Source organism: Halichondria panicea, chromosome 6 (assembly GCF_963675165.1).
Source record: "Halichondria panicea chromosome 6, odHalPani1.1, whole genome shotgun sequence".
Classification (NCBI taxonomy): Eukaryota; Metazoa; Porifera; class Demospongiae; order Suberitida; family Halichondriidae; genus Halichondria; species Halichondria panicea.
Window position 1 is genome coordinate 5,060,608 of NC_087382.1, and position 22,465 is coordinate 5,083,072.

Consider the following 22,465-nt stretch of genomic DNA (forward strand, 5'->3'; position numbering starts at 1 on the left):
GACAAACCCGAAATCTCTCGAAGCAATCCCTAAAGCAGGAGAGCCAATTGATCTGCATGAGTCTACAAAACTCGTGCAGCTAGGGATACGAATCGAACATGCACTAAACAGCTGAGAATTTTGTTTTGCACCAAAATCTTACATTATACTAATTGCTACACATCCCATGCATTCAGCAGCAAGAATAACGAGGGTGGAAATGCCATGCAATGCAAAAAAGTGTTAGTACAGGGATTTGTTCAGTTGCTCCTATAGCCTCGATCCCAGGCCACACTTCATCAGGAGAGGCCAGTGAAGAGGCTAGCTTGCTCCTAAACCCGAAACCATTGTTAAATCCTCCTCTTCTGTAGAGGAACATAATTATTATTTCAATCACGAGTGTCTCTCATGCGTACTTTGATTAAAAGCTGCGGGATAAAGTAACCTTTGAACCCTAAACTCGTATTCATCGCTCGATAAATGACATAGAGTTGCCTCCTGGATTAATATGTACATCGCTGGATAAAATTTATAATTATAGAGTTATACATCTCTCGATAATTGTAATAATATCGCTCGATCATTTTACTATAATTGTAATACATCACTCAATAAGTGTAATAATCGCTTGATAAATGCAATGATTGCACTCCTCTTACGTAATACAGTTTTCCAGTTCCTCCCCTTCTCTGCGGTTAGAGGCGCGGCCAATATTAACGATATTTATAGTTAGTACGACACAGAGAACGAACGCTTGATAAGTTTGAAACAAGTCCTTCCTTTTAAGGCTAGGGACAGGCCGCGCACATCTAGTAGTGTCATATGTCATTTTATAAACGTGTGGGTGGGAGGCACAAATGAAGCCATGTACAAGTCCTTAGCAACAGAAAATCAATGTAAACACAGCAAAATAAATAAGAAAAGATCTAGCTACACCAAAAACAGTACAACTGAGGGAATCTAACGTAGTATGATCGTCATGAATATATTAATTCTGTTCAGACTTGTTCACACAATAATAATATAGCTATACTAGTCCACCAAGAAGAATTGATAGTACTAGTGTACCAATTGCTCCACCTAGTGCAGTGGACAATGCTGGCATAGCTGAGCTCTGAATAAGTACTTCACTATCAACAGATTCCGCTGTTGTACTCTCACCAACAATGGAGCATGATTCAACCAGACATGGCTCAACTAAGCCCTGGTTGTTGAAACACCACAGAGTTTTGGCCCACTGTCCTGGATTCCTGCATGTGCTACCAGCTCCCACTAGCTCCGGGTAGAGTGTGGCAGTGAAACTAGTGTTAGTCTCGCTCCAGTCCATACAAGGCAGGTTAGATACAGTGTGTGAGTGTGGGCCACCATAGCTCTGGCCATAGTCACTGCTGTTGTAGCAATCTGCAAGGGGAGAATGGAATGAAAATAATGGTGGCAAATCAGTTCTGCAAAGTAAGGTTGTGGCCTAGACTGCATGACTGGCATATGTTGTGTACTAAGGTTTTGGTGGAGGAACCACTTAAGCGCTATTGATCTAGCTATAGCTCCACATCTAGTAAGTACTTGTTGCCCATGAGTGGGAAAAATCAAAGCAATCCAGTTCTTTGATTTTCCCCACTCAATATGGCATGTTGCATCACTACCATAGCAACCCAATATTAACTACTTGTTGCCCAGTGAGTGGGCAGATCAGTGCTCTGTATATGGCATGTTGCATCACTACCATGCATAGCAACCCGATATTAACTACTTGTTGCCCAGTGAGTGGGCAGATCAGTGCACTGTATATATATGGCATGTTGCATCACTACCGTAGCAACCCAGAGGAGGTCCGACATGCGTGCACAAATCACTAAAATGCATGTAGACTCACTGCTAACAGCTTGAGTGGTGGTGATGGTTGTAGGGGAGGGCATACAGTGCTGACCAGATGAGAGGCTGCAATCAGGGCCTAGTAGTTGAGTTACACGATGAGTAGAGTTCCAACGTGACGTCAGCTCCGACAGGACCTTGACAGGACAGGCTAACCTCATCTCATCTACCAGTGTGCAGTGGTCCACACAAGAGGACAGGGGACTAGGAGAACCTGCATTGGGGGAGTACAGTTTAGTAGGGGACTAGGAAAGTGTGAGTAAGTCTGGGGGGGGGGAACTTTCGAAGCATGCATGAGCTCAGAGCACCTCTCTATGGGCTCCCACCACAAAGACTTATAATAGCCAACCTCAAGTACAATTCAATATCAATATTAACAGACCTCCTTCCTTGCAGAATGGCAGTGATCCATGACATATAAGGAGAGTGAGAGCATTTTGACAGGCAGGGCTCAGTCCATTTCCCCCTAGACTGTGATACAGGCCCACCATGCTCCCCTCTATATCACCCAGTGATACACTACTCCAACCCTCACGATTCACGTACACACTTCTCTCTCTGTAGCCAGACAGTGAGGAGCAGAACTGACCACCATACATCTCACAAGTATCTGCAAGGAATCAACATCCAGTAGCATCACCAATTAACACTGTACACAAGGATTATAGCCATGCGATCAACATTATAAAATGGGCCCGACCAAAATAAATCTGTACACATATAAAAGCAAAGTGTCAGCCAGTACTATAACCTACATCAGTACATATAGGCAAACGAAGCTTGCAACCAGTACTGCCACTCACGACAATGTGGAGGGTTGCAGTATTCCCACCGCCCACTGCCTCTAGCTGTGTAGCACCATGGTCGCTCCCCTAGTCCACCTGGGTTACGACAAGAGAAGCTAGCACCATACAGCTCCAGTTGGAAGTGAGCAGGGACAATAGAGTGGGTGTTGGGTGACTGTGAGTACCAGGACTGACAAGGTAACCCACTGATAGTGCGTGAGAGGTGACCAGCGTAACTTCTACCATTGCCTTTAACACACTCCAATTGTTCCACTACACCCTCACCAGGGCTATCTGTATATAACACATAGTTAATAGCTAGCCTATAATATAGACCCTATATGACTGCATGCTTCCTTACCTACTGCAGGACTGTCTAAGGACACATAGATACACTCTGGGCTCTCTCCTCCAGGGGTAGTGCGATTATCACAGCTAGCAAACAGAGCATCACGCAATGGAGAGAGTTGATAACGGTACTCCTCAAGGAAAGATGGGTCCAGAAAAAAGCTACAGAATCCTTCAGCTCTGAGAATATCACAAGTGTGCTTGCAGAGAGGTCGTGGTACAGGATGACTATTGGTAGAGCTGGCGTCACAATACGGGTAAACACTGTTACAAGCAATGCCTCGAATAAAGTCAGAGCATTGATCAATGGTTTCTTCAGTGATACCAGTGGCCATGTAGGTCAGGTTAGCATGGTGAGTGGCTGTGTAGGTATTTATTAACCCAATCTGTTTACTTATGGTGCTTTCCAACACTTTTGTTTCATTATTGACGAGGACATTGGTATCCTCATGGATATAGTTACGACACGTATGACTGTAGTAAGGTTGACAAGGACTGCATAAAGAATAAAAGTGCACAGTAAACCACTGTGTAGTAGACTGTGGTGAATGACAGATGAAGAGGTACCCATGCAGGCACGGTGCAGCTCTAGCAATTATAGTCTTTGACTGAGCATTAATTACCTGCCCATGCATGCCCCGCCATGCACACGGTGTGTTATCAGCGGCTAATTGCTTGAGCTGAACCGCGCCTGTAGGACCTCCTCGGCCTTTGTATTAGACTACTATACCCTACACTTGTACTGCTATATACTGCGCATGGCTTCTATACCACAACTCACGATTGATTAGGGTTAGGTTCCAAGGACACTGGAGGGATAGATACAGTCATAACACATGCACACACACAATCATAGTATCTTACCTGCTAACTTGATGGTGACCTTCTTGTTAACAGTGAGACGTCTTTTGAGGTGTGGAGGGTTCACATGAATATTGGAGGCAGAGCAGTAATAGTCCCCAACATCAGACAATGACACAATTATTTGATATCCAGTTCCTGTGAGTGTACCCAACACACGGTCATCACGTATGAGGAGGACATAAGGGGGCGGGGCACCTCCAGCTGGACACTGTATAATGACAGTGTCCCGCTCACTCACTGTCAGTGTGATGTCATCACTTTCCAGGAAATAAGGTGATCCTGTGCATGTATATATATACATGCAGTCAATGCAGGAGGGCTTACTTATATAGACAACTTACTTTGTTCTCCAAAGTAGAAGATGGGAGAGGTGAACTGATTGTAGAAGTACAATTCTCTGAGATTTTTATCCGTGTACCTGTTCTGTATCTGGAAAATGTAGTAGAGGTCTCTCCTGACTGGTGGGGAGAGTGTATAGTGTGTTTCCCGTGGCTTGTTGGTGTTGATGTAGAATGTTGGTGGAGCTGATATCACAGGACCATTGTCTACGTAATCATCAAGCTGCTCTTGTCCAAACATAAACACATATATAGAATATCTGCGAGAGCCATGACAATATTCAGTGTGGCTAGGACGAATAGTAGAGTCCCATTGTACAGTGACCATCTGGGTAGAGTTGATGGTTCCCACTCCAGCACTAATGTTGACAGCATCAGGATTATAGCACGGTTCTTCATCTGTGACTGTGTAGGACAGATATACTAGCTGTTAGGAATGGATGGGCTGTGTATATATAGGACCATGCAAGAGTAGATAAGAGTGAGTGTTGAACTGCTACACTTAGTATGCCTATATACGCTATGCTCGGGACGCTATACAGCCTCGGGTCCTCCGGGTCCCATAATCCTATTGAAACCTTGGACTCGCTTATAAAGCTTATGTAGAATGCATGTGCAGTGGGGAGTGTGCAAAGCATGCAAGTATATACTACATGTAGCTCTGTACATGACTGAACATACTGAACATGCATGCATGCTGTACACCTTAAAGTGACATATTTTTGCGGGTATTAATTTCTGCTATTGCTGCGAATGAGAGTAAAATCGAATGAATCTCAGTGATTACACAGCTATGGCCTATAATCTAACGGCAGTAACATCGCAGAAAAATCTACCAGCATGGTAATTATTGCAGTGAGCCTCACCACTAACAACAGTCGTGAGGGAGGTTCCCACCAACAGCAGGACCAGTAGACCAGCTCCTCTTATCATCATCTTGTACTGTGTATATCTCTCACTGGTCAGGCTAAGACACTGCACTCATGACTGCCACACAGTCAGTCTTTTGCTCGATATGTGCAGACTCCAGCATCATTATCAGAGTCTCGGGTTCAGGCCGCGCTTTCGCCTCGAATCCAGACCGATTAAAATCTTCCTGGTCTCGAGGCTAGCCGCGCTTTAGAAATCATCGGACATCATCATAATTATTATTTTATGTCGGACACTAGTATCAAAGATACAGACACCATTCAAGAATTATTTTAAAGCTGCTTTGTTAGCCTCTGTACTTTCCAAATGTTGTAAAAAATTACTTGTGTTACAGCTGAAGAAGTAGCCTCGATCCCAGGCCGAGTTTTCGCTTTTATAACGGTTAGGCGAACAACTGGGCCTGGTACTAGTTGTCTGCGCATGCGTCAATCGTTCGTCAGATTCTGACGAATGGATATTCTCGTTCACTTTCGTGACATTTATATTCGTGTACTATCGTGTACTAGAAGTCAGTTCCCGTTTTATCATTATTGGAATCGATTGGAATGGCTCTTAGCTGAAGCTTCTCTCTTCTCTGAAGCTTATTCTGAAGACTGAACAACAAGGGAAGAGGTATAAAGCTTTGTCAAGCTTGTTAAGGTCAGATATTTTTGTGTGGGCCCTATGGCCGGCTATGCTATCAAGTCTTGTTCATGTTTGGCAAGAATGTAGGTAGACTATAGTTTCATCATTAATATAGTAGATCAAGTGAAGAGTGTGAGCTAGAGAACTTGGTGCTGCCATCATCAGCTCGTCGACAATGACACTATAACCGAGAAATTTAATATGTATAGATCTACACGTATTTAAAATGTCTACTTCTCTGTACAGGAGCAATGGCTAATATCCAGCTATCCCAACAGTGCTCCTCTTGGCTATACTAACGGACGAGACTGGACAGTTTGAGGTAAGGGTTTAACCATCTTTGGTTTCTTTTAATATTGTCCTATACTCACAGACACAGGACTGGAGTATGACCTGCTCATTCGAGCGTTGCTGGGTAGCTCAGAGACATCAAGAGAATCTACGTTTTCTCAAGCAATGAGTTACGAGTTGGGGCCTAGAATCAGAGAAGTCCAGCAGCCTGCTAAATCTTTTTGAAACGTAATTTGAAGGCATTCAATCATCCTGAAGTTGCCCTGGGTCACTGTAATTGTGCTGCAGCACAACTGGCAACTCCCCAGGCCTTTGTGAAGCAGCTCCCTATGTGCATCTTTTGTGTACTCACTCTGTGCATTTTCTGTGTACAAATTTTGATTATTGATTTATTAAATATTTTTGCCGACCACAAATATACAATGAAAATTTGACGCATGCGCAGACAACTAGTACCAGGCCCAGTTGTTCGCCTAACCGTTATAAAAGCGAAAACTCGGCCTGGGATCGAGGCTACTGAAGAAGACGCCATAGTTGCAATGGTCGGACAAAATAATGTTTGAACAGTTACCAGTAAGGACTCCTACAAAAATGTAAGAGCACTGAGGACTAATAGTCTATAGCGGAAACTCTTCAGCTAACTGCTGATCAAAAATCAAGCGCTCAAATTCCTATGGGGCTTCTGTGTAGCCTCGAATCCAGGCCGATTAAAATTTTAATCGGCCTGGTCTCGAGGCTAGCTACTGTGTTGCAATACAGTAGAACCTCGATTATCCGGACACCAGATAAGTGAATATGCCGGATAATCGAATAGATAAACCACACCTTCCACTTTATTGAACAGCAGTGCCAGGTTGTATGCGCATGCGTAGAAGATAAACAGGCATCATGTCTCCATGCTACAGCTGCAACGCGCATGCGCGTTTGAGGGACACGCCCATTTTTGATCTGATAATAAGAAAACTGCCTAGCCGGATAATCGAGGTTCCGGATAATGGAATGCCGGATAATCGAGGTTCTACTGTACTACTGCTCTGTGAGCATCATGAATAAAATTAAACCGTATATCCGGTTTCTATAAGGCCGGTGAAGGAGTCTAGCTATAGCCTAGACCCTTTATTAGGCTAGCTAGCTAGATAACAGCCATGCAGGTCTAGCTACTAAGAGTATGAAGGGTTTATACTCTTATAGTAGTTAGACCTGGCTGTTTCCTAGCATCTATTAAGTCAGTGAGTCTATACAGTATAACAAGGTTGGTGGCAAAATTGTTGTAACCTCTGGCTAGCAATACATATAGATCTAGGTAGTTTTTTTCAATAGGGGGGGCCCCTCAAAACTACCCCCTGGATCCGCCTCTGTTAATTAAGTGTGTTAATAGAAGAGTCATGCATGTGGCCATTGTTTATATAGTTTGATGTTACTTGTGTGATGACATGGAGTCTGTGTTGTGCTTCGTAGGGAATAATAGGAAATTTGTAGGCAATTTGATGCTGTGAATAAACTAATATCTCGAGCGTAATCTACCAACCCTAGTTTCTGGGAGGGTACTGCTCAGGTCACGCGATAGCGCGAAACATTTTGGATCCCGCCCACGCACCGGAAGCCACACCCATGTTTTACTGCGCGCATGACATAGGACACATCCTATTTACAAAGAACAATCCCAGAACAGAGAAGATATCATTGCCTAACTGACTCATCTATATAGCTATATCAATATCTACTATACAGGTATGTCACAGTGTATGTGCATATATATAGAAGAAATAGTCCAGTTAGTCAATCATTCTGTGTGATCGTATAATGCTGTCTTCATTCTCTTCAGACCACTGAAACACCTCTCTGCTGAGCAGCTAGTGACTAGTGATAGGCAGAGTGCACAATAATTATACTATCACGAAGAAAATCTGTATTGAAACCATTGTTTAATTATTGTTTTGTTTTTTTGTCTTCTACCTGGTATTTAGAGTGTGATCAGGTTTCTGCTGGTGATGTTGGGCTGAATATATAGACACTGACAGTGAGAAAGAACAACCTTTCCTGATGCAGGCTCTTGACTAGTACTATTTTGTAGCATGCAGCTTTAATAAGTCACAGTAGATCTACGCATGCCCAGGACACTTATTATCTGAAGGTGTGTTCTGACTCTCCAACGAGTATAAAAGCTAGCTCTAGCTCAGCTAGCTTCATAGTGCAGTGCAGGCTCAGCTTCCAGCAGGTTACAGTAATTGCAAAGCTTAGGGGGGTGCTTGAGCACCCTGAGCCCCTAGCTGGATACGCCACTGACTGACCAGCTCCTCTTATCATCAGTGTATATCTCTCACTGGTCAGGCTAGACACTGACTGCACTGCTAGTGCATGCCACAGTCAGTCTTTTGTCTCAACGTCGTCATGCAGGGGCGGATCCAGCAGGTAGTAGAGGGTGCTGAAGCACCCCCCTGACCTTGGACAAATTAATTATCTTTGTGTCTCACTCATTGGTTGATGGAAGTCACTCAGACTTGGTACTAGTAGCTGAGTAGCTATAGACCTATCTAGTACAGTAGTATCTTTAAAAGCTGTGATAAAAGCAGCACTGCAGTGCAGACTAGGCTCAACAAGAATAGAGTGCAGTACAACACTTACAAAGTCTTATGTCTTTATTATTGACACCTCACCTACAGGAAATGACGTCAAAAGGGGGCATAACCCCTGATTTTCGCGCGCTATCGCTATTTATTGAAGGAGACTCTTGCAGCACCTACCTATCACTTTTTCTAGATCCGCCACTGAACGTGTCTAGATGATGTGTACGTGTGTCTACGTGTGCAGACCGCAGCATGCCGCAGCATCATAATCCAAGTAGACCTATAGTCTCGGGTCCAGGCTATCTAGTCTCGCACCAGTCCCGATTAAAAATTGGGTCTATCGGCAAGTAAATAGTGGTAACAAATAATATAATAATAATAATAATAATCGATGCTTTACAGTATGACTTTACATTTAGTCATTTTAGACAAGGTGAATAATTTGTGATGGGTCAGAAATTAAGATCATACTGACAGGAAGTTCCTAGAAGGAACACCTGAGTGAATATACTACGTAAAATGTATACATAATTATACGGTTATACAGAGCAACAGGGACAAAAGGTGATAAGTGCAGATGATTGATTCATGGTTGATGACCACAGTGTGGTTACAATAATGTGAAAACTACAGTTCTGCAAATAGTAGTTGAGAGTCCTTGGTGCTCAGTGCTCAATCAGGATGAATCTACACATGCAAGAAGGAGAGAAGCTATAGCAACTACTCAGAGTCAGCTAGAAAGATCTAGACTGAGCTTAAACCAGGCATGTTATGTTTCAAGGTTCCAATGGCATGGATTCAGTTCTCAAAGCAAAAGATGAAAATTAAATTGTATTTGCCAAATACGAATTGCAGTACTGCCACTTGAATATGAAATGCTGTGGGCAACAAGAGGCTGCTTTGCATAACTTCTTTTCCTTCATTTCCTTCTTTTTGCCTCCAATTGACCGCAGCGGTTGACATGCCAAGAAATCTTCGGCGTGTCGACACAACTTCTACATAGGAAGTTCACCAGACCCATGTTATCTACCTAGCATTTAGAAAACATCCGGGGTTGGCTGCGCGAGACTAGGTCCAGGCCGCGCTTTAGAATCAATCGCGGACATCCTATCATAATAATAATAATAATTATGTCGGACACTATATTCAAAACTTCATAAGATACAGACACCATTCAAGAATTATTTTAAAGCTACTCTGTATTTTCCAAATGTTGTAGCTCTAAATAAAAAAAAATTACTTGTGTTACAGCTGAAAGAAGACGCCGTGGTTGCAATTGTCGGACAAAAACCAAATAATATGTTTGGACAGTGCTGATATTGTCGCCAGTAAGGACTCCTGCAAACATGTAAGAACTGAGGACCATAGTGGAACTCTTTAGCTAGTTGCTGATCAAAAATCAAGCATGCACTCAAATTCCTATCAGGACCAAGAATTTCCTATCAGAGAAATTCCTATCAGAGCCAATGAAATCGTTATTTTTTTGCAATCTGATTGGGCTGTACTCCTCATTGCAGCAGTACAAATCCTATATAAGCGACTGCGTTTCCCCCGGCCACCCGTCAGAACGGGTGCCCCACTGCCGGACTACGCCCAGCTAATCACTTTGCTGCACTGACTTCCATTGTTTCTTTTTCGAATTTTGCAGCATACAATTTATATAATAAAACTTTTCACTTTGGCTATAGATCTAGCTAAAAATAAATGACAATGTGTATATGAGGCGCAAGTTTGTAGGTATATTTGGGTATTCCGAAACCTCAAAGAAACACCTTATCGAAAACTTCTTGCATGCATGCATGGGGATGCCTATATAATACTTCAAGTGCAGGAAGTTTGATTAGTAGTAGTAGCTATAGTAGAATGGCAACTTCTGAGGCAAACCCGAAATCTCCCGCAACCCCTAAAGCAGGAGAGGCAACTGAGTCTATAAAACTTGTGCCAGTTATCACTCCAGAAGAGATACAGCACTTCCAAGAGCTTGGACTGGGTAGAGGAATTGACAGTACAGATCCAAATCTATGGAAGAACAAAGACCCTATACAGTTGCGAATCATCTCCAAAGATCTCAAAAACGTAATCGGTACAAACGAAAATGGCATCAAACGAAAGTATGAGAAGACTGTTTCTTCGTCAAGATCCCAGTTGAGTAAGATACAGCTCTCGTTGAATGTTCCAAGCAGCCATGTAAAGATCGGTTTGGATGGGCACTATTCACAGAGTGTGAACTCAAGTGTAGAAGTAAAAGGAACAAAAATCCAAACACGAACCATTTCATTTAGATACGACTTCAATGATATACCAGCTGGCTCACAAGTTTTTAATGAGCATATAGATTCGAAGAGCGAAAACCATAGTGGATTTCAAATATTTGAAAATGACTTGGCCATTTGGATCTTGAGGTACCTCAAAAAACAACAATTGACAAGATCAATCGATGGACTGAAAGGCCAAACAGCAATTGAAAAACTTGATGACTTTGCGAATCAAATTGATTCAGTCGATTCCGATGATGCCAAAGATCTTAATGAAGCCTGTCGACTGTTTGTCTTTGACCTGGGAGTCACACACTACGTCAGCTCCATAGAACTTGGAGCAGTCAGCTACAGTGTTGATACTAAAAGGTCGGAAAAGAAAGGTGGAGGAGTTGGGGGTAGTGTGGGTGTAGCTTCTGCAGCTACTGCTAAAGCCTCTACTGCAATTACAAAAGAGTTCCATCAACGAACAAAGGAAGTCTAGAGCAAACTATCGGGCATTTCAACGACGAGGGAGTTGTGCGATGGAATACTTCTGATGAAGCGGTTATTGGTTTTCAGATACAACCAATCAACAGGTTGATGAGAGTTGCAGCCGTTCAGACGGCTATGATCATTGCCATTCAGTTATTCATTCAGAGCAAGACGGATGACTCCAGTGAGAATATCTATAGTGATTCTGTATTGAGAGGGTATACCGGTGTAATTGATGTATGGTTTTGATTAGGAGGAAAGAAACCTAAAGAGCCGGTACCAACTAGAACAACTCACTGCACATGTATATAGAATATCTATAGTGATTCTGTATTGAGGGTATACCGGTGCAATTGATGTATGGTTTTGATTAGGAGGAAAGAAACCTAAAGAGCCGGTACCAACTAGAACAACTCACTGCACATGTATATAGTTATACTGCATGCATGTGTTTAACTATTGAGTGGCCATAAAATAGCAGTACAATTAATTTACTAATATATACATACATGCAGGTGGTCCCTTCCTAATCTCGACTACAATCAACAAAACACCCGTCTATTGGAAAGTGGCCGAAGACAAAATTATTGGAACGGATAAAGTTGAATGTTCTTCTATATTCTACTTCATGCAATTTGGAGACAACAGCTTTGCTATAGCGTACTGGGGTGATGAACCAAGTGATCGCAAACTACTTACAAACGTGAATTTTATTCTTTCAAAATTACGTACAGCTGCTCCAAATCTTCCCCGTTTTGTGACTGCTAACCGAAGCAGAGTTGGGTCTTCTAATTCCTCACTTCTGTTGAAATCAATCTTTCCTGTAAAGAACGCTCAATTTTCCCTGTACAGCAGGCTGGAGGATTCATTTGCTTGTCTCACCATTGCTATACCATCCGATTTTCAGACTTGGATGGAAGGAGACGAAGTTTTCATGAAGCACCAATCTCGTCCTTTTACAAGTGACTATGTAACAATGGAACGAAAAGAACAGCATCTTGAAGCCGAATATTTCACTACTTTGTATTCCTCCAAATCTAAATGCCAAGAAAATCCAAAAATGGGCATTTTATTCCGCCTGCACCCACAAAGCTTCCGAGAAACTGCTCAAGAAGATTATGATGATGGATCGAAGTCTTCGAAGGCCAAACTGCTAATGGACTCTACTAAACATGAAGGAGGACCCTCTTTGCATGGGTAACGTGCAGCTCCAAGTAATGACATTGAACCATTTTGCAATAGATTTTTAAGTTTTAGTATAATTAAATAATATTATATGCATGCTCAGGAATTATAAGTTTTAATTGGCTGTCTGCATGTAATGTGTTGACTGGACTATACATTGTACTGGACTGGACTATTCCTTTTCATAACAAGACCACAATAGTACATAAATTGTTTATTGATTTGAAAAAAGCATAAAACACGTACTTTTACCTCATAAGCCCAATGTCTTTAGGTAGTCTCATCCGTTGCTTGTACGACAATTGGAGCTAGAACTGTTGCTTACATGCATGTAGACTAGGCTCAAATGTAGGCCAAATTGCACAAACACATGCAGGAATTAAGTATTTAACGTGTTCTCCATATCCCCTCACCAGGAAAATTCATGCCTAAACCCTTCCAGAAACAGCACCACCTTTTTAAAATGATATGCTACGACCAGATATTCAAGTGTCAGGAGGTGATCATCCGTCTTGTTTGTGATTTAGAGATTACTAGCTAATTAAAAAACATAATGTTGCATGTGCTGCATGTAAAGTACGACAAGAGCATGCATACAGACTCGTTGTATACAGCATGAAGACTCGTTGTATACAGCATGAAGAAAGGAGAACATTCACTTTTTACCACTCAACTGAATACACTTTCAAAATGTTTCTATCAATGTTGTACCGTTTCCTGTACGTATTTGAGAAATTTGGATGTTTAATGCTAATTGATCAGCCTATAATGTTTGAGCCTATAAACAACAGTTCTAGGTACAACTTCATGTGGTGAAAGCAAGAACACGATACATACTACATGCACTGCATTATCACTCCTCTGGTTTCATGCCCTCAAGTACAGTTTAGAGAGAATAACACTAAGAGAGAAGTGTGAAAGGAGTCGGAGGTAACCTTGAAGCAGCCTCTGCCGCCTCTGCCAGAGGAATATTCGACACTTCAAAGGACACAGAGAACGAACGATGGACGAGCAGTTGATTGGGTATTTCGATGACAAAGGAGAAGTTCGTAGAATACTTCGGATGAAACTGTAATTGGTTTTGAGACACTGCCTGTCAGCTGACTGCTCTTCCTGCTAGTTGCTACTATACCAGCTCCATGCATGCTCATACATAATTACTCCATCTGCATTTATTGTGTAACACTCCTTTGGTTTCTAATTTGTTATTCATGTCAACAACTGGGAGTTTAGCACTTCAGTGCTCTAATTTTGTGTTTTAATTGACCTTATAATGCAAGCTATAGGTCCAGACAACATTTTGATATTCAGTACAAAGGACACAATCACACAGCAAAACCATTTAACTAAATTAAAATTAACACTAAACTGACAAATTACAAACAACAGCTATAGAACTATAAAATGTATGTTGCCCACGAAAATATAGGGGTACCTTAGCTAAAAAGACAGTTCAGTTTATGCATGGGCCAACTTCTGAGTGTGTGACAACACATGCAACAGGACAATTGTTTCTTGGAGGGGGACGGGCTGGTCTGTAATCCTCTGTTATGAGGGGCTATAGTTCATCCATGTAGGAGAGTCTCAACTGGTCCGGCCTCATGACTGGTGTGATGATGGGAGGAGTGATATAACGATCTGGGTCAACTTCTTCCCTCACGCCGTCAGTGTAAGGTAGGTCCACAGGGTCTCCTTGTATATAGTCATCTATACTGCTTTAAATAATTTATCGTCGTCGTTTTCATCATCTACCTGCTGATACATTTGTCGGACATTGTTAGCTCGTCGGAGTCTCATATCTGCAGCACCTGCTCCTAAGATTTCCTCTATCTTTAGCCATGTATTGCTTTTTTTGAGTACGAATTGGTAAAAATGGTAGCAGAGTGTTATCACAAACAGGGTGAATGATATAGCCATTGAAATACTGGCTAGTGCTGACTGATCTTTATTTGTATCTTTGACATAGGAGGTGCCAAATGCAAGAATGGCAATATTGAATAGATATAGAGTTTCGAGAGAATCACAATGCTTACTTTTATACAAGTGATTATTCAGACAATCAGTCCAACAGATAGGGCCCCAGATGATAAAACAGGGAGATAAGTGTCGGGAGCCATGGCAGCTACTAGATTATGAACAATCAGAGCAAAGAGGAGCAGTCCCACCCAGTAGCGATGCTTGGGAGTGAATGGAGCATGGTATGTGTCCATGAAAGTTCCACGCACCTCCAATTGTGTCGATACTTTACAGTGGTCTGGTCATACAAGGGTGCATGTCCAGTATAATGCTCTCTCCAACACGTGTCACTTTCAACATCATCCTGCATCAGTGTGTGCTATTTTCCGATTTACTACGAGGTATAGAAGTGGACGATGTCTTTACACAATCTCCGCTCATCACAGAGACCAATCAAATAGTGACAGAATTCACCTCTCTACTGGCAACTCCCCTGGACAACCAACTCTTCCTGTTTGCTGGCACTAGCAGTGGAGGTGTGCTTCAAGTGTGTGTGTGTGTGTGTGTGTGTGTGTGTGTGTGTGTGTGTGTGTGTGTAGTGTGTGTGTGTGTGAGGGTGGTGTGTGTGTGTGTGAGAGGGTGGTGTGTGTGTGTGTGTCATTGCCAGCAATTGCCATTGTATTTTGGACACTATTGTTCTAGCATCCTGTCTAAATATTTGTTCTATTTATATGAAAATTCAAATATTACTCAATCATTTTAACTACTGCAGAAATAAATGCTACTATAGACTATTGTAGTGCGTGCGCAAGATCTTCGCTGAACTAGCTACGTTCACTGCACTGGTGCTGGTGAGTAATATTATTGTTTACCTGTTGGTTGAGCTCATGTAGACTTCTGTGGTAGATTCTATCCTGTGGCAGATCTCTCTAGTCACTGTTACAGGCCGGTACAAGTAATAACAAAATACTGAGCATGCAGTACTGCCAGCTCAGTATTTTGTTATTACTTTTACCGGCCTGTAACAGTGACTAGAGAGATCTACCACAGTAAATAATTATATAGAACAGTACAGTATAGTAGTCAGTTCTCAGTCATATTCTTCTCAGTCCTGTTCTAGTTACAACACTTTTACTAAATTAAATTTAACTTTCTTTCTTGGCTCTTTGTTGTCCGCTTCTTTTGTGCTTTCTTCTTTTGTTTTTTTGGCTCTAAATCCTAGCAACGTGTAGTCTGGATTTAAAACTCTGACACCTGGACATCGTATGTTTGGCTGAGCCTCACAACTTTCTTTAAATAGTTCTGGGCCTTTTTCTGAGACCCCATCGGAAAATAATGTGTTCCAGTATCATCTGCTGTTGTAAAATAAAATTGTTTTCCCTCAGTTCCCATCTTTACTAGCGACCCAATAGGAAAGGAGTTCCTGTGGTGCCTGATCTCTCGTAAGTCGGAGTCGATGTAGTACGGGTACGGGTGGAAGTGGCAGCAATTTCCCATCTCAATTCTTTCTCTGTTCTTTTTTGTATAGTAATTTACTGATTCACATGACAGTAATAGCATGCAATCAATGGTAGTAAAGTGTGTCAAATGAATAGAGATAAAATCTTTATGGTCACTAATTATTAATCTTCCAGCAGACCTGTTCATGCAGATCGACCTGTTATGGACTCGTCAAAGAGGCAACGACCTGAGAAAGGATACTATTCCTACCTCCATAATATAAGCTCGGCTGACATGGACTTATCTAGCATGCGGGAAGCACGAGATGTGAGAACCACTCTGAGCTGTAAGTCTGATGACAGTCTGCCAGAAGGGGTCTTCCTTGTTGAAAGGATAATTCATCATCGACTAACTAAGGTACGTAACATTTTATGATATATAGCCCTATACGATTGATTCTATTTCTAGGGGAAAACGGAGTATTTGGTAAAGTGGGCTGGTTACTCATTGGAACAGTCTTCATGGGTCGCTAAGGAAGATGTGACTATCTCTACTATCCAGTAAGATTATTAAGTATGGCATGGCAGTGCACTGTGTATTACTATAATTATATCTGCACATTTCCCCCCTTTCAGATCATACAATACACCACAAGCACCACATACCGAGCTTATAAGCGACGCAACAAGAAGATTTGTTCTGTCCATTCAATGTAGTTTAAATTTAGGTACTGTAAAATCCTGTAATTTAACTATAGATTTCCGGCTAGATGTATTTCGTTACCTATTTAAAGATCGAGGAACCCAAATGACCCGCGGAAAGCTCCAACTTCAACAAACTGATTTTAACGATGAATATTTTATAGGTAGTTGGTATATTTTGTATGATAGATATGGCAATGGCTGCACAGTAGATTTTCCTATTGTAGTATGTCCTAGAATTAAGTATGGACCGAAAACATATAGAAATAGCAATGGTGAAATGTTAGAGTCACCTAGACTACTATCTGAAATTGTATGTGTAAATCTGGTGAAAAAACGTTGTTGATCATTGTTAATTGTTAATTGTTAATGCATGCATGGCCCAACCTGAGCAGCCAATACGCACTATGTGACTCATAACTAACTGCTTCAGGCCAATTCTCTACCATAATGCTTTTAATGACTCTCAAACAAATGGCTGGGTCAACACGCATCCCGACTTACAGCTAACCTTGTCAGCCTTCCATTAGAGAGCACGGATTTGCCTACAATTATACATAGACTATGTCATAGTTAAAGCTAGCACCAGATTTAAACATGAACGAATGAATGTAAGACATAATTAGTCACATAGTCATTCAACATTAAGAGAAATGGTTTCTAAGCTAGGACGGTCATGAGCATGATAAGAAAGACATTCCTTAATTACATGGGCAAGTTCAGTTGACTTAATTACAATGGAGTTCATCTTCTTCATTATTCTACCTAATGAGTATATATCGCTCTGTGTGCTCTGTAAAACAAGCCCATCGCGGAGGTCTGGAGCTACTTGAGTGTGTTCTTTTATGTAAATAACTTTCTGTTCCTCGGTCAGGCAGTACTTCTTAGCATGCTTTTCTTTACATGCCTTTCCAAAATCCACAATACATGGCCGGATACATTCTAACAAAGTAGTCCCTAATACTACGTTGTCTACTTTAAGATCATTGTGAAGAATACTCAGCTTGTGCATGTATGATAGACCATCACAAATTTGGATCAGTATTTGCATCCATGTCTTAGGGCTTAATTTAATTTCGTTAGTCGAATACAAGGCAGAATATAATGAAACTTGTTGCTGCTTCACGCTTACATTAGACATTACTAAAGCTCTCCTGGTGGAACAAATACCAAAACAGTGTGGTATATAAGGGCTGGAATTTAATGTAAGTAATATACTGGCTTCATGCCTAATCGATTCGATTGAGGAGTCGGAAGTAAATGTTTTGACACAGACGTCAAAACACTCTTTAAAAATCATACGAGAGCATGTTCCAAACCGACCATTTCCTATATGAACATCACCACCCCCATCTGCTAAACATTTCTCACTTATCTCTGGAACTACAGTAACTCCTCGCATAATATCAGCATTCGTACACATTCTTGGAGTTGCCTTGGGTAGACTGATTACACTCGTCTTCATGGCTGCTGTTAGTAACTTTAGTGGTCGTTGGTGACTGCAGGATGTTCCCAGAGTTCCTGTCCGTAATTGCTTAGCTCGATACACGTTGAGTTCCCTGTATGAACAATATTATTTACTGGCTGTTAATCAGCAACTTACAGTTTATAATCTATTGCCTTCTTCTTCCAATTCTGAACATTTTTCTCGGCACATTCAAGGCTCTTCTTCTCCATACACAGCTGCTTGCCAATTTTGTCAACTCTAGCTTTTCGATTGAGCCTCTTGAGCTTGGATCTTGAGAATGTCTGGTCAGCCATTTTGTAATAAGTCTAAGAGAACCAGAGGTCGCAAAATACCCGCCATAATGCATCTGAGAAGTGTTATCATGCTATTGAATGAGTACTGTGGTTAATTTAGTGGGTGATAACACCGCAGCCTATTCACCCACCCACTCATATTGACATGGCTAATTAATTTTGTTACATAACAGCTCAAGGGACCTTTTGTTCCATTATCCCGGGCCTCCTAGCTATGGCAGTAAACAAGCAGTCCAGAAGAGCAGAGAGCCTGTCCATCACCATCTCAAATTCAGCAAAGAAGTACTCTGACTTCAGCCACACAGAACCATAAGTACAGCCAAACTTCTCTCTCTCTATTCCTATCGAGTTGCTGCATCATTGGTACATGAACAAGAAGACAGAAGAGACATTCATTAGCTTAGTTAATAGCATGGTAACAATAGTTAAACTAGCACAAAGCGATCGTCTGGAGAAAAGGCTTGCAGAACAAGCTAGCAAGGTAGCAAGAAGGATACGGGGGCTAAAAGGAAGAAGGAGGTATGCCGTACTTGCTGGAGAATACAACCTCTTCGTGCTTGATGGAGAAGCAGAATCGTATTCTGAAATTGAGCAGCAACTATCCACTGAATCTCCACAGCCAACAACAATCCCCGAAACAAGTAGACCTACCACAGCACACATCAACAAAGGCAAAAAAGTTCACGAGGTATCACCACGACAGGTAAAACGAAAGCTAGCACACTGTAAGAGCTCTGCAGAGCAAGCGCTTTGGTTTTGTGAATCATTCGGTCTTCAGCCAGAATTTTTAGAGCTACGCAAACAGACAGGATCTCCCATCAAATTCAATTTTTTATCTAGCCCATCTCACAAGCCACAACATCAAACGCCAGCTCTTTCACCAAACGATTCTGCGAGGGTACAGCAAGCTCTTTATGTACTTGACAGGTTTGCTGTGAGTGACGAAGCTTATCATGAATTGAGCGTCGCATCTGATTTACCACCACTGTACCGAATCAAGGATGCTCGCCTCTCAATTAACAACTCTCTCGACATCCGACATCTCGAAGGTCCTTATCCTGGTGCTTATAGACCACCGAAAGCTGCAATCCAGGAAGAGCTAGCTAAGATCGTAAGTAAAGAAGAAATTATACATTATTATTATGGATTATTATTTTAGGTTCATTCAGGGAAAGCTATCACCCAACCAGTAAAAGTAAAACTCAGTGGTGACGGAGCCAGATTCACAAGATCATCCAATATCATACTTCTCTCATTTGCATTTCCAGAAATTCAAGACAATGTTTTATCAGGCATGGGTAAGCTTAACAATAAAAATATTAAACGAGAAAGTGGTGAAAATATTTTTATATTGACATTCATACAGGCAATCATACATTTGCTGGCCTAAAAGCCGAAGAGTCGTATGAAACAATTAGTTCAGGACTATCTGAGGTATTGAAGGAGTTGAACGACATCATTTCACACCCACTACTCACTGTTGATGAAACAGAGTACCGCCTTGAGTTTTTCCTGGGTAGTGATTACAAGGTGAGAATGTATAGTTAATTACTGACTATAAAAATTGCATTTAGTTTCTTTTACTGAGTATGGGCCTCAACAAAGCAACCTCTATGTACGCTTGTGTCTGGTGTACCATCAAGAAGGATGAAAGGTATATCTATAATTATTATGCTTAAACCTAGCTTCCCCATTTGCCGCTATAGGTGGGATATGTCAAAGGATAGGGCTGACTACACCATAACAAATGCAAGAACATTGAGTTCCCTACAAGCAAAAGGCGCACTTCCCAGCAGTAAACCAGCAAGTGTACGACTAGGATCAATTACAACACCACTACTGAACATAGAGCCAGACCATATAATACCCGATGAGCTACACCTACTCCTACGTATAGCTGACGTTTTAACAAGAAATCTCATTCTAGAGATAGTGGCATCTGCTAAACAAGACAGACAAGGAAACGCACATATACTCACTCACCTACAAACACTACAGACGATCGTTAAAGACTGTGGTATCACGTTCAGGGTATGGGAAGCAAGGGGTCCAGATGGCAAAGCTTCTGGACATTACGAATGGACATCACTGCAGGGGAACGACACCAAGAAGTTTCTGGAACGTCTCCCAGTGAGGTTTGCTGACCTACTGAAGGAAGAAATGCAAGCTAAAATGGCCCAACTTTGGACAGTGAGTACTAATTAAATTTCCCTTCGCATTTTACAAACATAATTATTTATATGGTCTGGCTCTATAGGAATTTCTCTCTTTGTATAAGATGGTTTCTAGCTGGACTCCACCTCCCAGTGAAGTGGTTGAGCAAAAGGTATAGTGTTAGTTTACTAGTAGGGAGAACCATTGTATCTAATTTACTATAATCTATCATGATAGGCGAAAGACTGGATAAGGCTTTTCTTGAGCTTGAAGCACAAGTGTCAAGGGTTTCAGGAAAAGAATATTACGCCCTATATGCACACACTGGTCTTTCACTTCCCTTACTTTATTTCAAAATACGGAAATGTCAAGATGTTTAGTGGACAAGGTGAGTTCGAGTGTAAAGAGATAACATTTTAATCACCTTTTTCTCTAGGGGTGGAGAAAAATAATGATGACGCCAAGAGACACTACTTCTCCAGTAATCTGCATGACCCAGTGGGGGAGGTTCTGAAAGCTGAAGCGAGAATAGACGAGACATCACAATTTAAGCGAAAGAAACGAAAGTACATACGAAAAACTCCATTAGATTTAGTAGACATGAACAAACAGCCACGACTTGACTCTGAATCATGATTAATTCTACCCAACATAATAATATAGTATACTATAATTATATCCTGATAGATTGTAGACATTTACTATCTTCAAGTAAATGACTGCTAGCCTATACTTACTTGCAGCCATATACACTCACTTTACATTGCTGGTACATTGCGATTAATGGGGAATTCCCCAAATTAGTGGCTCTACGCAGCTCTTGGGTATGTGTAGATAATGCGATACGTCATTGATAATTGTGGATTTTTTGACAAAACTGGACACATTTTGGAACCGCTTAGTCCACTTTATATCGAGCAGCAGCCGCTTTAAGCAGCAGAGTAGGCCGTATATTTTTGCTGGCAATCGGCAAAAATGAAAATATATGTGTAAGAATGCCGCAAATCAAACACAAAAATACAAAATAATCAAATTTTACAATACAATACACGAGACAAGCGCTGAAACATTGATCAACAAAAGCAGTTAGGGAACTTATACAAGCTGGCTGGCTAGCTTCTTGTGGGATTCCAAGGTTAGCTAAGGTGTATTTCTTCTTCTTTGTATCGGCAAATCAACTGAAAGTAGCTCCCTACAAGGGAAAAAGGGAAGCATAGCCTTTGGTCTCATAAGAACACATATAAAATCATACCGTAATATACAGAAAATTACTAACTGATTTACTGACATATTTTAATTGGTGTCCAGTCATTGCTGGCAATGTGTGTGTGTGTGTAAGATGGTGGTGTGCGTGTGTGAGGGTGGTGTGTGTGTGTAAGAGGGTGGTGTGTGTGTGTGTGAGAGGGTGGTGAGTGTGTGTTGTGTGTGTGTGTGTGTGTGTGTGAAAGAGGGTGGTGTGTGTGTGTAAGGGTAGTGTGTGTGTGTGAGCGGGTAATTTCTAGCTAATCTGATAGTTGGATGTTTTAATTATGAGCTTATTTTATTGCCAAATGTGATTTTAATCCATTCATAGTGATCACTCGGCCTCACTGTAATGCTTGCGGTATATAGTTGTCGTGTGAAGTGATTGTGTATATCCTACACCGGCAATCAATTAGTCATTGCATTGTGCACATACTAGTCTGATGGTTGTAGGAGGTGTCATCATAATATAACCTGAAATCATTATAACTGCTGTGACTATTTATAATAAGCATGGAATTTGCTTCCATTCCAACCCCATCCTGTACGCCTGTGTTACGTACCTGTATGACGAAATGGTACAGCTATGCCAGTGCAATAATAATTATTGTCGTAACCTTAATGCCACTCTAACTTGCCGTTTATAAACATCCTGCAAGGTACGCAAACAAACACTGCCTCTCAGAAAAAACTTTTGTC

General features: G+C 41.5%; 5 protein-coding genes and 1 long non-coding RNA gene across 6 annotated transcripts in view; 4 read left to right on the forward strand and 2 right to left on the reverse strand.

The window, feature by feature from the left end:
- The window catches only part of LOC135337072 (PRELI domain-containing protein 1, mitochondrial-like), an 87,907-nt gene that overhangs the window by 42,401 nt on the left and 23,041 nt on the right, over positions 1 to 22,465 (forward strand). The gene's annotated exons all lie outside the window — the stretch shown is intronic.
- LOC135337304 (apolipoprotein(a)-like) lies at positions 854 to 5,214 on the reverse strand. The gene is made up of 9 exons (XM_064533220.1): positions 5,053 to 5,214; positions 4,190 to 4,591; positions 3,849 to 4,127; positions 3,766 to 3,793; positions 2,998 to 3,479; positions 2,655 to 2,930; positions 2,234 to 2,461; positions 1,853 to 2,065; positions 854 to 1,380 (listed from the first exon to the last, which is right to left on the reverse strand). The coding sequence occupies exons 1-9, from the start codon at positions 5,120 to 5,122 to the stop codon at positions 1,007 to 1,009; spliced, it is 2,352 nt and encodes a 783-aa protein (XP_064389290.1). The 5' UTR covers positions 5,123 to 5,214; the 3' UTR covers positions 854 to 1,006.
- LOC135337306 (uncharacterized) lies at positions 5,465 to 6,460 on the forward strand. The gene is made up of 2 exons (XR_010395052.1): positions 5,465 to 6,062; positions 6,114 to 6,460. It is a non-coding gene; the product is annotated as an uncharacterized LOC135337306 (long non-coding RNA).
- LOC135337320 (uncharacterized) lies at positions 10,431 to 12,727 on the forward strand. The gene is made up of 2 exons (XM_064533241.1): positions 10,431 to 11,511; positions 11,843 to 12,727. Exon 1 carries the CDS (start codon positions 10,462 to 10,464, stop codon positions 11,335 to 11,337), a length of 876 nt encoding a protein of 291 aa, XP_064389311.1. The 5' UTR covers positions 10,431 to 10,461; the 3' UTR covers positions 11,338 to 11,511; positions 11,843 to 12,727.
- LOC135337068 (uncharacterized) lies at positions 16,569 to 18,660 on the reverse strand. The gene is made up of 2 exons (XM_064532965.1): positions 18,213 to 18,660; positions 16,569 to 18,168 (listed from the first exon to the last, which is right to left on the reverse strand). Exons 1-2 carry the CDS (start codon positions 18,368 to 18,370, stop codon positions 17,244 to 17,246), a joined length of 1,083 nt encoding a protein of 360 aa, XP_064389035.1. The 5' UTR covers positions 18,371 to 18,660; the 3' UTR covers positions 16,569 to 17,243.
- On the forward strand, positions 18,783 to 21,181 carry LOC135337230 (uncharacterized). The gene is made up of 8 exons (XM_064533124.1): positions 18,783 to 19,481; positions 19,530 to 19,668; positions 19,737 to 19,900; positions 19,945 to 20,024; positions 20,077 to 20,560; positions 20,628 to 20,696; positions 20,762 to 20,912; positions 20,961 to 21,181. Exons 1-8 carry the CDS (start codon positions 18,783 to 18,785, stop codon positions 21,158 to 21,160), a joined length of 1,986 nt encoding a protein of 661 aa, XP_064389194.1. The 3' UTR covers positions 21,161 to 21,181.